Here is a 15334-nt window from a genome sequence, read left to right as displayed (position 1 = left end):
TATGCCAGCTCTGCCCCATCAGTACCCCCCCTTTCCTCTAAGCGCATCTCCCTGGAAAACAGCAGCTTCAGCTCATTTGGATTCCCACGCCTGGCCTAGTGCGAGGCTAGCTTTGTCTAACAGGTTGGACATAGGCCATGCAGAGAACTGGATGCACTTGAGGATGCTTGAGAGAACTGAGAAGTTACGGCACAAACACTCGTGGCGCAGTTTTAGGGAAAATGCACTAAATGATATTTACATAATAAAGGAAAAATTGCTGTTACAGCCCCCTCAGAAGCCCTAAAAACGTGGGAAGAATTGAGGAGAGGTTAAGTAACAGCAAAGTGAAATGTTACTGAGCAGCACTGAGGGATTTAGGACAGCTGTTAAAACCATTGACTAACACTTTCAGGCTGAGCTTTCAGAACTTCAGTTTTTATTCTCTGCTTGGACAATCAAATAAAGGTGAGAGCTGTTCTTCTCTTTCTTGCGCCACTTAGCTCACTGAGCTGAGAGAAAAAAAACTCCTGCCTACATGTAGCTTCTCACAAAGACTGTTCTGCTCATTGCCCAGGGTTGCAGTCACATGGCACATCACTTTTCACCTCTCACAACCACTCTGCTGCACATGGCCATCCTTCACTGCTGGCACAACCCACCCATCTGGCTGGGACAGTGCAGTCAGGGTTTCTTTCAAGTGAAATAAAACAGCTTAGAATAAAACAACTGCTTAAATGAAAAGGGCAGTTTCTATGGACATCTCTGAGAAAAGCAAAAGATGAGCAGCAGTCTCCTGGCAGAAGTGTGCAGTGAGGTAGGCTGCACACATCTCCACTTCTCAGCCACAATGAGGGGAGATGTCTAACCACAGCCTCCTGAGATCAGAGCATGAATAAAGCTGGGAAATCCCCTGCAGAGATGGGGGTTGGCTTTAAGTACTTCTCAGTCAGGAAGCGCTCATTGCTCTGCTCTGTTTCCTGCAGCTTGCTTGACAGAGGGTCGTTCCTGGTACCTCCTGCAATTCCTTTTCTTGCTCTACATTCTCCTTCCCAGCCTTAGTGGAGTCCAGGTAGGAGAAGGATCAAGATCCCTCAATGCCAGTGAAAAAGACTGGGAAGCAGAAAAGACTCAAATCCATGCAAAATGGCTGCTGCTCTGGAGTACCCATGTGTTTCAGCATCACCATGAAAGTTAGAAAACTATTTCTTTGGCTGGATTTCTCAGTGCACTCGTTTCTCCTCTCAGCTTTTAAAGGAGGATGTTCTGACCAGAAACTATCCCTCTGTTTATCTCAAAAGAACATTAGCCTCTTAAGTATTTGGAAGGGTATATTTATTGTGAATTATGTAAAAAGTTAATTAACCATATCTGAGTCATAGATGCATTTTATAGACCATAATTTCAGAGCACACAGATGACCTAAGTACCTGAATACCTCTCCAAGATAGCGATGATTAAGAGCTACCACAGATCAAGGCAGTTCTGAATGGTAACACGAGCTTCCCTTGGTGAGCAGCAGAGGGCACACAGCAGATAACTTCCACAGAAAGCAATTCTTCCTGAACTACTTTTGGTTTTGTGAAGTTCACAGACACGTTTTCTGCACTGTTAACATCTTTATTACATTACACCACTACTAACATTTTTTAAAGCTAGGTATTCTGTTTTTCATTAATTATGGTGGTTTTTTTTTGTTGTTGTTGTTTGTTTGTTTTTGTTTTGTTTTTGTTTCTTGTAAGGAGAGAAATCAGACAGTACACTAGAAGAACAAACAAACAAAACAGAAGAATGAAACCCATTCAAAATTTTAGAGATGCATGTTTTGTAAAATCAGCCATCATAGAATCGTGAGGGCTGGGAAAGACCTCCAATACCATTCACTGCAACTGTCTACCTATAACCAATACTTCCCCACTAAACCATATCCCTTAGTACCACAACTAAACATTCCTTGAACACCTTCAGGGGCAGAGATTCAATCACCCTGGGCAGCCCATCAGAGAATGTTAAAAATATTTTAGTGTACTAATAGAGGGCAAAGTATCTATTCTGGGTATAAAAGCTTTCAGAAGAGTAAAAATAGGAAGATAGAAAATACGCAACCCATCCTATTTACATGGAATGTTATAGTTAAAGAAGACAATAATAAAGTAGTATGGTAGCTCCTCTTTGTAAAATGTGAGTTATTTGCTCAATTTCTTTAGCTGGGAAAATTAAAACATCTGAGAAGGAAGCAGCACTGACAGATATAAGGCAGGTGGTGGCTCACTGTACATTTTAGCAGCTTACAGGAAAAGAGGAGAGCACAACCTTACTCATAATTTCCATGTCATTAACACATGAAGTCAAAGTCAATATCCTTCCAGTCGTGCCCTCCAAAAACAATAAATTCCTCAGGTCTGCTCTCTTCCTTCTGAAAGTTTCCATCTCCATGCAGAATTTCACTGCTAGAGCTATGTAACAAAGACATTTTCATATTCCCTTTGTATTTACCTTGCTGCCTTAAAATGTTTTCATCTTTTTGCTCCATGATGTATCTTTGTGCTATTTTAACTCCTGGACTTACACAGCTTTTTGTGGTTAATTATTTATAAATAGTTGTGTACTTTCTATAGCCACTCAGTTTCTCAGCTGAGAGTCAGAATAAAAATGTGACCAGCACATGCTTTGCCTATGACTGGAAGTAAAATTCCTACCTAGATCAATGCCATACAATCAAATAAAATATTCAATTCTGCCCTCAGAGAGTTATGCTATGACATGCTGATTACAGGCACAGTGAGTTTTATTAAATATGAGTGTAACAGAGCCAGAGCAAAGCTTTGGCCCAATACTGTCACTAAATGTAGAATATTGTGGCACCAGAAAAAACACATGAGGTGTGAAATCAACAGCCTCTAGTAGAGTTAACTGCACTTCTTTTCAGTCAAGTTTCTGCTGGTCAAGAGAAGCAGCAGAAAACAGAACAAATTCCCACTAGTGCACACTTCTCTCATGAAGCAGCAGCCGTGCCCGGCTCCTGATGGCCTGCTCTATTGCCATTTGATGAGTCACACACCGTAGCGTAGATTCGTGGCTAAGAAATACATACTTGTATTCAAACAGTTAGGCATGAGTCCCAGGAAGAGTCTCAGTTTAGCTGCCGATATCACTTGTGAGCTGTTTTCTCTCCCCAGTTTTCACTGAGAAAGACAAGGTATCGTTATTGTCTTTTCCAGTGTTATGAGCTGATAATGGCTATGTGGAAATATTGGCCATAAATACAGCGAGTCTTAAGGAATATATTGCAAAATTCTGAATTGACCGTCTGATTATTTGACCAAAATTATATAGTTAATTTAAAGAAAGAATGAATAATGATTTGTAATAACAATCTCTTGGCTAGTGTGCTGGGGTCATTCTCATGCGATTGACAAAAGGAAAAATAAACACCATAAGCAATTGTGAGAAAAGGTTTTAAGCCAGGATTTACGGCCATACGCCAACAGCACAGAACCATATTTTAATGGGAAATGAATTCCAGAGTCTAGGGGTTAAACACATGCTACATCCCCTTGGGCGGGCATTTCAGATATCCCATTCTTGCAACCAAGCCTAGACAGCAGATCCTTAGAAAGAAGTAAACATCTGAATTTGAATTACAAAGGATGAACTGGTTCAGATAAGTTAAAATTTGCAGCAAAATTCAAGGCCAACCATTTCAGTTAATATTTCCCCTATTTATAGTACAGCACATAAATCATTCAGGAGAAGCCTTTAGAATTTGGGCAAGAAAAGACCTATTCACAGAATTTCTAATTTAGCATGCATTAGAAATATTTGAAACAAGGATAAAATCAGGCATATACTTCTTTACAATGACAGTTTATCCATAGAACTATGCCATTATCTTATGTTCCACGATTTTGAAGATTTTTTTGCTCTCTTATTCATTTTCATATAATTCCTAGGCTTTTTTCCATGTACATATCTTAGAATTTTTATATTAAAATCTTACCCACCTAAGACTAAATGACAAAGAATTGCCAGCCTAATAATTGATGGGAAGAAAAATATTTCGCCGAGTAAACAAGAAGACTTTTGCTAAAGAATTGGATGGGTTTTTTATTATTGTTGTTTCTGTTCTCTTTCATAGCCCCGTTAACTCCGAGAGTTTTAGCAAGCCATTAGCAAACCATGAGTTCCTGAGCTGATAAACAATAATTACAATGTAGTACAGCTCCCTAAGAATCAGCAGAGCTATTCCAGTACTCAACATACAGCATGCAGATCTCCTCTCGGAGCTTAGGGCTGGGAATCTGAGCCCCATCTCTTGAAATTGAGCTGCATTGATTCTACTTTTTCTCCTCTCACACACCACCGTAAGAGATCATTTATTAGACATAAAGCACACTGCACCAGTGCAAATGCACAAAAAGAACACCTGTCTTTGTTGACTGTGAAGACATAAGAAAGGGAAAGAAAAGGAACAACCAAATTATACTGCTATTTCAAAAGCGTATCTGGAAAGCCAGGCACCAGCAGCAGCTGAGCTCCACCTCACAGAACTACAATGACTTTAGACTGAGAGGTCCCAGATGCTGGGAATAAGGGCTGGCACCGGTACTTGGGAGCTAAGTATGAGATTATGCCTAATCTTGTTCCACACCCAAGGAGAGCGCTCACAAGGCAAGGTGTATGATATGGATTATAATGAGTGTGTACTGAGGCTACAGCAGAGAAACAGCTCAAATGTGTTTCAGCCAAAACATCTGCATGACACCCATAAACGTCCCTACACTTCTGTTCCCTTTACAACAAAGGAATGGAGCTTTTAAGGAACATTTAATAGCCAGCAGCTGTTTGGCTGTCAAATGCCACATCTGGAGAAGCTGTGCCGTAAATGTGAACAGAAACAATTATTCTTTAATAGTTTTGCTTAATTTTAAGAATTACACAAATCACAACAAAACTGATGGATGTTCTTAATGGAAACACATCTGGTTTCTCTGAAAAAAAGCCAAAAAAATGGGCCTGGTGATTAACTGAAGCTGCTCACGTAATCTGTCCTGCCTCACTGGAGAGAGAAGCAAAGCTACTGATATGTAGGCACTCAGGGTTTGGCTACTGCCTTCAACAAATACGGGACGTGTGAGAAGACAACTAACTGGTTACACCATGCCCTTTCACTCAGATCTTCTGTTTAGCTGTACTACCAAAACCACAATTCAACGTCTTCAGGGAAGGCAGAATTTGGGAGAAATTCAAACCCCTAGAAAGTCATGAAATCAGTTTCTAACTTTGTCAGGCTTTACACAAGCCTTGAGTGAGTGACAGAGGACCATCTCCCAGGAGATGCAGCACATGGAATATTGTCACACATGCTCCCCACACAGGGCTCATGCAGCTATGTGTGGACCACAGCAGGAGGGGAGGGGAACTGAACGGGAATTGAAGTTTTTCCCTGAAAATGACCCAAAGCAGAAAGCTCAGCCAAGTGTGTATTTTCTGAGCAGATCAACTCCTTACTCCACTGAAACGCACACCTGCAGAAAGCTTGTGGGAGACAGCAGGAAAGTGTTGAAAGAGCTGAAAACTAAGAGTCAACAACAAAAAGGGAGACAAATCTACAGCAGAGCAAGAATTAATTTTTCCAGTGCTCCCTTCCTATGAAGACCAATAGCCAGAAAAGCTGGAACTCCTTTTAGAGCATATCCCTGGCCTTAGCAGGCACCTTTTTGTAAGTCACCCTCCAGCAGCTCTTTCTGCACTGCCTGCTCACTTCACAGCCACACTGTAAGTTCCAGGTGTCCATTCAGGCCTTACAGGCATTCATTTCCCTGAAAAGCTGTCATACTGGTGCACTTATATGGCTGATGCTTTACACCACTGCTCTCTCTCTTCCTAGCTCACACTTGGGCAGGATGTAACTGCGTCACCAAAACCTCACTGTTCAGGGCAACCTTGGAACAAAACAAGCCCAAGATTCATTTGGGTGAGTTTCTCTCCTGTGGACCCTACATATTTTCCACTGTCTACTGACAATGCAAGCAGAATAAACAGAACACCACTTGGAAATTCAGCCAGGAAATTTTACTTACAGTAGCTGAAGAGGATAATCAGCTGTTGAGTCAAGTCAACTTCTTGCCTATGGTAGCTGTTAGGCAGCCAGATGAAACACAGAGGACACTCACTGCACAGCTGTCTGTGTTGCAGATCCACTCCTTGAACTGCCAGCACCTGGCATCTGCTTTCACCAGGGATGCCATTGTCTGAAAGGAATCTGACACCTCCCTGCTGTCTGAGACGGGTTAGAGTCAAACTACATTAGTAGCACACTGTATCTTCAGCAAATGGGAAATCCCAAACGATTTCAAAATACACTTATTTCACAAACTAACTTGGAAAAAAAAAAAGTTTTTCCTAAACTTTACAAAAAACATTTACTTTTTTTTTCTGTCACACCTGCACATTACAACTAACAGGTAGCTTTGAAAGGTATTAACCATCCTCAACTATCTGGGATATTTATTTATTTATTTATTTTTTTGACAGAGCTTACCCTACTGGATACTATTCATTTAAATACTCAGCACTGTTAATTTTCTTTAATCTCTTCATGACTCATTGAATCTCTTCATGACTCATTGAATCTTAGAAATGGGTTGCTATCATCACAGCCTCACTGAAGACTCTTAACTATACTGTGACCTCTTTATCTGTATGAAGTATCTCTCCATCCTGTCATACAATCTCTTTTCCCGCCATTATCAGTAGAACTAGTTTTACTTCACCAAGAAGCAAGCAGACCCAAAAAGCTACAAAATCTCTGCAGTCAGAAGTATTAAAAACTTGCCTAGATAGGCTCCACGCTGTCTGACCTGAGTGACTGCACTTGTCCAGACAACCTCCAAGTCCTTTCCAACCTGTTATCCTCCACAAGAAAAATAGTTATTCCTGCTCCTCCACAAGAAAAATAGATATGAGACTGGTCGTACCTTTCCATCTCAACATGCTGATGGAGACACAATTCTAGAAGATCCTCTGCCTCTTTATTCTTCCTTTTGAACTTTTCGCAGGGAAACTATTAGAAATAGGGAAAGAAAGAGTGCATTCAGAGAAAAAATAAATAGGTTCATAGTCTCAGAAGAAATGTATTTGCACGATCACAAGTAAAGATAACCATGCATCATCTGCATTCCGGTTTTCTCTTCCCATTCCATAAATGGCTGACATGTAGTCTAGAAATACATCTTCTCCTATTTCACCATCATACTCTCTTAAATCCACCACTCTAACAGCTGGAGTTTCGTAAGGGCAGAAGCAACAGTGCTACCCAGCTGTGGTAGCAGACATCTTCCCAAGAAGTAAAGCTGCCAGTAGTCATGCAGATATTAGAAATGTTGTAAAAGGGTTTTTTTTGCCACTATTATTATTTATCCTAAAAGAGTAAATTGTTTTAAATACTTGGAGTTCATGTATCTCCTCAGATTGACTAGAAAATTAATGCACTTCATGGAAGTATAAAATAAAACTACTACTCTCAAGCTGAAGAGGATGAGTAGAAGCCTGATATAAATGTCTTGGAGAGAAAAGAGAAGGAGCCTTGCTTAAGTTGGGGTGCACAAGTACATAAGCTAGCTACTGTCTTGCACTGCATTTCCAATGAGAATTAAAAACACTTCCCAGAGAAAACGACATAAGTTGGAGTAACATTAAGAAGTCCACATACAAATTATTCTTTCAGATGAGAACACCAAACTAACTCTGAAATGAAAAAACAACCTCTGTGTGCTCTGAAGTGCAATCACCTCTGCATTACAAATGAAAGACCAGATAGTTCAGAGACCAAGTCATGCCACCTCATCCCTAGAAGTCATTCTGCTGCCTGTGCTGCAGGCCAAGAGCAGTGCAGGGTACATTTCTTCATGATATATGGGACACCTCTATTTTACCAGCAAAGGAGTCCATGAGTCTTATTACTTTCTTTAGGAGAAAGTGACAGAGGAATAACATTATTGTAGCTGTTGTAACTGGAAAACTGGGAGATCAGATTTTATCTTGACCTAAGAGATTTCCTAACACCTACTGTAAGAATAGCAATGGAATAAACAGAGTCAACAAGAGTGAAACCCAATATTTATTACCAATTACAAGTCACTTATTTTACTGGCAACTTCAGCTTAACATGGAAGTGCAGCTGAACATTATCATAGAAGCCACATATGTGCAGAGCAAAAATGTACAATACAAGTTGGCCAGGAAAGGAACATCTCCCAGTTCCCTGTTCCATCAGGCATTTCATGCACTTTAAATGCATATTATAATCACTAATTACAAGGATCCTATTAAGAAAAAATGTCAACTCATTTTCATGTAAAACTTAATTCCAGCTTGTCCAAGTTTTTTGAGTGTCTGCTTAATCATAACAAAAACAAGTTGATGTTTTTTCTCCTTCCCCAGTCATTTCCTTGTGAAGTACTGAAAATAGCAGGCAGTTTCTAACAAAAAACATCAAACCTAATGCTTTATTTATGTCAAAAATAACAAGTTGCTAGGTTCTTCAGCTCTGTCTTGCCCAACTTGATTCCAGTACAATGAAGCTGGTACGTGCATTGTGTGATGCAAGAAAGTTTAATACTAAACAGTTAAACAGTGATCTCACCATTAAGCACTGTTATCCTTGGTTAGGATAGCACAGTGCAAAAATGGAAAACATACAAAAGACCCTAATTTGTAGATGCCATCCCACAAATCCACGATAGCCAGAACTTCGTAAGTAGTCTATTTACCTTTCCTGAAATAAACACTAATGATTCAATAAGCAAAATAAATTAAAATCCCAGACAGCAAAAAGCCATCACAGTGGACCTGGCTGAAGAATGAGGCAATTAAAGGCTGACTACGCTATGTCTACTCAGGACTATATGCTTGGAATTCAGCATCAAGTAGATGTGATTCTGGAAAAGCTCTGCACTGTAAGCTGTTTGGCACTTGTCCGGGAAATAAAATGCACAACATAATCTCTGCATTTGCTTTCTTGTACATGATACTGGAAAATGACTTTGCACTGACAGGCAGTATCTGCTGTTTAGTTCTTTGGTCTTAAAAGTTCTGGCTTTCCACAACAGGAGATCTAAAAATGCTTTCACTGACATACATGTGAAGGAGTTGAAGTGGTGAATATAGATTGCTGTTTTCAAGTATGCAACCTGTCTAAAAATTAAACATTTAAAAAAAGTATCATTTTTCTATTACATTAAAAGAGAAAGAAAAACAGTTAGGCATGCTTATTTGTTTGAAATCTGGTCCACTTTACAATTTCTAATTTCTCAAGGTCTTCAATGTGAGAAAAAGATTCCCAGATGAACATTAACCACACTAAGCAGAAATCAATGGCAGAAACACTACCAAAAAACCAGAGAGTGTCATGCCCAGACTGTATGCATCTGCACATGTGAATCTAAAGCATAGAATATAATATGAAAGACTTCAGAAGACACATTTCATGCCAAAAATATTATGACTACACTTCTAATGTGCAAGAGACACCTAAGAAGTGACCAGTGGAAGTCAAATATCATCAAGCTGCCATAGCCATACACAGTATGTCTCAAAGTGACCTCAGTACTTTCTTGAATTTCTGCAAAGTCATCCTCTGTTTCCCTTCCTTCATTGGAAACCATGAAGGAAAAAGAAAAACACTAACAGACTAACTTGTTATTGTTATAAAGTTGGGGGACTGGTGGAGGGGCTGAGATTTGGAGAGCTTTACAACACACTTAGAAAGTGCTAGAAGATGTATGATAACTGCTACTCAAAATGTCACAGAGAAAATTCCAACATTTTTCTGAGTTTCAAAACAAAATGTAACTTTCACTTAAGACTGTCTGATATTTATATGCAACCTGTCACTGATTTTCAGACACCAGTCCTCATTTTTAGTATTGTTAGAAGAGATCAATTCTGAAAAATCCTAGTTTGACTGAAGTCCATAATTGCCCAACAGAGTTGGTGGCTAAAACAATACTTTGAAGATACTTACTGCAGGCAAAGTCTGTGAAAGAAAATTGTTGTCAAAAGAACATGATTTAGATCTAAAGAGAACAAAATACATTGTTGAATAAAATAAAGTCTTCAAGAAATATCTTCTATTTGTTTAAAAGTTGTTTATCAAGAAATCATAGATAAGTCAAACAAATCTGCCAAACAGACAGTTCTTGGGAAGAACAATTATAATCTAGGCATCCTTTGTAAGCACTTTGTAAAGCCCTTCCAATTCTTCTCAGTGTCTCTATCTAAATTCAATTAGCATGACAAATTACTTGCAGCAGGCAGGATGGGACAGAACTACTGTTTGTTAAATGTCAGCTTTAAACAATGCAGTGAAAAAAACGATTTTTTGGGAATATTAATCACCAAAGTAGAGACAGCAGTCATTACAAAACATATAGAAGTAGAAAGGAAACTTTGAAAGATAAAAGCAAAATTAAATACATATTTTATATAAATGGTTTTGTTTATTTCCTAAAGAATTTCCAGTGGAGATCTCACTACAGTGCAACTAACATTAAGAAAGGAGAAAGAAATAATGGAACTTCCCTGAGCAAATCATGCCAAGAAGAAAAATATTTGAGATCCATTAAGCCCTATGACTTTGGAATTTGTACTCTGGAGTACAGATAGATAACTTGCCATATTAACTGAAAGGAGATCACTCTAAGAGCAGGGCCCACGTAGCTGGGAAGGAGCTTATGAGAAAAGTACTCAAGATAGAGGCAGATCTACCCACAGAAAGCTGTGCAGCTGTGGTAGCAACAGTTTAATGTTGAGAAGGTAAGAAGGATCTGATTTAGATTAGGAGTTTAGCTCCACTATATTTAAATTTTATATTTTCCAAGTAGGCTTCAAAATAGCAGGACAAACTAATGAGAGAGAAGTACATAGAAATGTAGGAACAATCTGGAAATACAGTTGCCAAAAAAAGCTTGGTGATTCTTAGCTGGCAGGAGCACCAGCACTGAGCAACTCTGAGAGACCCATGAAACGCATGTTGCCTTGCAAACACTCATGTATCCACTCTCCTGAGAACTTTGTAGTGTCACTGATAGAAGTTAGGACTCTGCTCATAGTACTGATAGTACATCTTGGCATATTGCAGATCTAGCATCAAGCCTATGGAAGATGGCCCTTTAAGAAATTCTCTTTCCCCAGGCTTCTGAGTGGGGTACTAGGAGTATTTTTTCTGTTTACCATGGGTGTAGCAACAACTTCTACTTTATTTTGAGAAGGGGGAACAGGAGTGGGGAGGGGAGGTTCCTACAGCTGCCCCGCTACAAGGAGTCTGCAGGCAGTGAACTCTACCAGCTCTGAAAACAGAAGGGTTAATTCTCACTACTGCAGGTAGAAGTACTGCAGCTTTATGTTTTGTCAGACAAGTAGTTAAAAAATGTTTGCTTTCTTCTCCCTCTGTACAAACCTCAACTCATAGTTCATTCTGCTTATGCTTATTAACCCAGAATTTACCTCTTGAAATTTCTAGTTATCTGGATACAAGCATTCCTTTTCAGGGTTGGAATGCTTCAAAGCCAGAGCCCCGGACCACTCTCAAAGGCTACAGGGGCTACAGAAAGCAATTCATAGCAAATATGGATAAAGACCCTCCTGTGTCTTAACCACAAATCCAGCCATGGGAATGCTCTGCCTGCTCATCAGTCTCAGAACTGAAGGGAACATGACATGCTCTACAGATCTTGTAAATCTTGCAAAGGTTTCAGCAGAAATGCTACCCAAGGAAGAAGTACAGGTGCAACCCAACAGACACACGCTGAATCTTTGTATCATTAGAGTTACCAAAAATAAATGTTAGACATAGCACTAACCCTCTACCCAGCAATAATCCTTTACCTCTCAATGTCCATCTTTGCGCAGGAAAAGAGTAAATGCTCTGTTATAACAGAGCATAAATGTGCATAAATTATATGATTTAAACACAACAATTATGAATAAATTAAGAAGTAATTAAAAAAAACTATTAAAACATCAGATCTGGGATTTGAGATCTTTTTGGCAAATGAAAAGGACACAGAGGCATATGACTTCACCCCAAGGTGAGGCAGAGATCTAGCAATGCCAGCTTCAAATGCAGCAGTTACTCACCATTTTTAGGCAAGGTGCTCATCTCCGTGCTGCTGGGCTGGAATGCACTTGTCTTAATAAAGGCTCTCTGAATCAAATAACTACTTAGTGGTTTGGAGGCAAATATATACCTATCTCAAGGTTTAACCTACACACCAGGCATAGGGAAACCCCTTTCTTAAAGTCACTCTAACGTGGAGGACACACTCATCTCTCACAAATAAACACAGCCCACACAGATCTACTTGAAAGCACTGCTTATCAGAGACCACAGAGGATTCCCTCTCACTCTCCTGATGACCATGGAACAGTGACACAATGGCACACCCACTCACCAGCAAGAGGTGCGTGGTGGGAAAAGTGGTGGTCTAGTATGGTGGAAAAGTTGTATCAACTCAAAGGGTACAAAACACAAGTTTTAATCTAGAAGTAGAATAATTTACTGTAAGGAGTAGAAAGGTCAGGGAACCATTTCTAGGAATACATTTTAATTAGAATTTATTCTAAAGGTTTCCCTACAGAAATAGCACTCAGTTCAGCCAGCCAAAGTCCCCTCACCAGAAGTGACTTTCAGTGCTCTACCCAGGCAACAAATATCACGTTATCATTTCGGATTTTCTCTTCGAGGAAGAGGGCATATAGAGGAGGAGACTGCAGAAACATCTTTCCCTCCACCCAGATCAGAAGTGATGCAGCAGTTTCAGGATATGCTGTTCATTTCAGGCTATAGTCCACTGAACATAATAACTCATTAATCAAGTTTCACAGTTGATAAAAGTTAACACTATCATTCTGTTACTTACTACGAATCTTTCATTTCTAGGTATATTGAGATCAATCTGACTCTTGCATTGGTTTCAGTTTTGATAACAACAAAACTTGTGCAGCTTTACACCAAGGAGGAGAAGCAGTTAAAACATGTTTATGAAGCTCCTGTTGTCTTCCGTACTGGAAATACCAGTGATTCAGGTACCCTGGAAACATTTTCATGCTCCTAGCAGAAATATCACAGCTGCTTAGTAGAGCAGGGTAGATCTTTTTTGTCACACCATTTAGCCTCTGCCTCTCATATGTGCATACACAGTAATCATCCAGTTCACGTCCAATTCAATGTGTTTTTGTTCTTAAAATAAATAAATAAATAAATAAATAAATAAAACTGTTCTGGAAACACTTGCAGTAATATTTATTAGCATTAGCAATTAGTAATATATATTAGCAATATTTAATAGCACAGAAGGCAACAGGCCAGGGTCAGGATGTGGGAGACCAAGGCTCAGATCTTTCTCCTGCATGAGGGGACTTTAACTGCATTTGTACCTCCAGGGTAAGCATTTCAACTGCTGGATTTGCATGGTGATTTCTCCAGTCTTTTGCAATAATAGTCTTCCACTGCATATTGAGTATTTACTACCTGCTTTTTAAAGAAAATATAAATGACTTCAGCTTGATGGTTCAAACCATTACCTATGGAGTTCAGAATTACTGTCTGCCTGATTAAAATAAGTTAAAGACACAAATGTTTTCTCCATTTCAGAACACTGTCCTGTTGACTTAGCTCTACATCAGACCACTTATGATCTTTAGTTCAGTCCTAAATGTTTGTAAAAAGCAGAACAACCTCAACAGGAGTTGATAGTAACCTACCAGCTCAGTAGCAAACTGTTAGATCACCATCTTGGGAGGCAAATGCCATGCACTCAAGTCCTTTCAAGCAGCAAAAGAAACTGAAGCCAAGAGATATGCATGAGGGGAAATACTTTTTCCATTGAACGAACTAGTAACAAGGGAGTAACAGCACTTCTTCCCCTATAATGCAATCATAATAAGTGAATACAGCTTCCTATATTTTTGGCTTTCACTGCACTAAAACACAGCTTTTGAATTTGGACTCACCAACAGGCTTGATTTCTTTGGGACTGGAAACAGTTCAGCAGCTTGTTGTTATGTTGTCATCTGTCAGCTCAGCAACAATGACAGAACCAAATTAAATATTTCCATGTGTGCTGTTCCTGAGTATAATATCCCTCACTTGTTCAACATCATTGTGATTTCTGCCAAAGAGATCAGGAATAATAAGATTTCTCCTAATCCAGAACCAAGCAAAGCCAGCATTGCTAAGCCTTTAAAGATCAGGTGTCTTCTTATCTGAAAGGCTTCATGACATCCCATGAGTAGCAAACAAAATATATACGTATATACATTCTGTGAAGCATTAACCCAAAGAAAAGCTAAAATATTTACAAACACCTCTAAGTCATTCTGAATCACACACATTTACTGTAGTGCTGGGCTGTTTATAGAGCCTCTTAACAATTAAGCATGAAGCAGGCACAGGTAGGAGTGCATTGCTGTGCTCACTGCAAGACCAGCTACTTTCTCAAAAACACTAATAAGGAACAGGATCATTGATGCTTCATAAGAATTGATGGTGAAAACATAGAATGGCTTGGGTTGGAAGGGACCTCAATGATCATCCAGTTCTAACCCCTCTGGCATGGTCAGCGTTGCCAATTGTTAGATCAGACTACCCATGCTCTTCCAGTTTGCTAGCTACCTTGACTCAAACAATCATACTGTTTCATTTTGAACCCTTGTAAATGTTAGCAACGTTCAAGTAAAGCCATTTTCATCACAGCAAGGCAGGCCCAACAAAAAGTGCTGTGGGGGTAGATAGAAGTAATCAATGGAAAAATTGAAGGGGGGAATCCTTTTTCTTAGCCTCCAGTGGAAATTTGTAAGGGAATAGCATAAGTCACACATGTATTTTTTCACCTGACCACCCCGCTTCCCCCATTCAGAAGAGGAAAACCCCTTTGGCTAAACCATAACATGTCTGAATAATAAAAATTTCATTGCTTCTCATGGATATCCAAGGCACTTATCCAATCGTCTAGATTGGATGGCTGCCATTCAAATCGTTTTATTGTTCACTGAAGAATTGTTTGCACAGGGTTTTTCCACAAGGGAAAAATAAGGAAATGAGTTAGAGAAAATTTAATATAAAGTAAAGACAGCAGCTTAAAGTACCAGATCCTTGGTGACTTGTGAAGGGCTTAATTGCCATGTAAGTATTATTAAGGAGAGAAAAGACCACTACAAGGAAGAAAGGAAACAGGGAAATAAAAGGCAATTCTGAAAGTGCTCAAAACATTTTAAGACTCTGGTATTCTGGAGAGGAAGCTGAAGATAAATTTGCTGTTCAGGAAGTTTCTGAGACTTAGTTTTAATGTTA

At 39.3% G+C, this 15334-nt stretch overlaps 1 protein-coding gene across 4 annotated transcripts in view; it reads right to left on the bottom strand.

Moving 5' to 3' along the window:
- The window catches only part of TNIP3 (TNFAIP3 interacting protein 3), a 50798-nt gene extending 38600 nt beyond the window's left edge, over positions 1-12198 (bottom strand). For all 4 annotated transcript variants that reach the window (XM_065736841.1, XM_065736843.1, XM_065736844.1 and 1 more), the window contains exons 1-2: positions 12121-12198; positions 6960-7045 (exon numbers count right to left, since the gene is read on the bottom strand). In XM_065736841.1, coding sequence (XP_065592913.1) covers positions 6960-7045; positions 12121-12123 — 89 coding nt within the window. In that variant the 5' untranslated portion in view covers positions 12124-12198. The remainder of the gene's footprint in view (positions 1-6959; positions 7046-12120) is intronic.
- Positions 12199-15334: the final 3136 nt, after the last annotated feature.

The sequence above is a fragment of the Cyrtonyx montezumae genome, unplaced genomic scaffold, assembly GCF_038088225.1.
Source record: "Cyrtonyx montezumae isolate F1298 unplaced genomic scaffold, pur_monq_1.0 scaffold_2, whole genome shotgun sequence".
NCBI classification, from domain to species: domain Eukaryota; kingdom Metazoa; phylum Chordata; class Aves; order Galliformes; family Odontophoridae; genus Cyrtonyx; species Cyrtonyx montezumae.
This window is presented reverse-complemented; position numbering and strand designations above follow the sequence as displayed.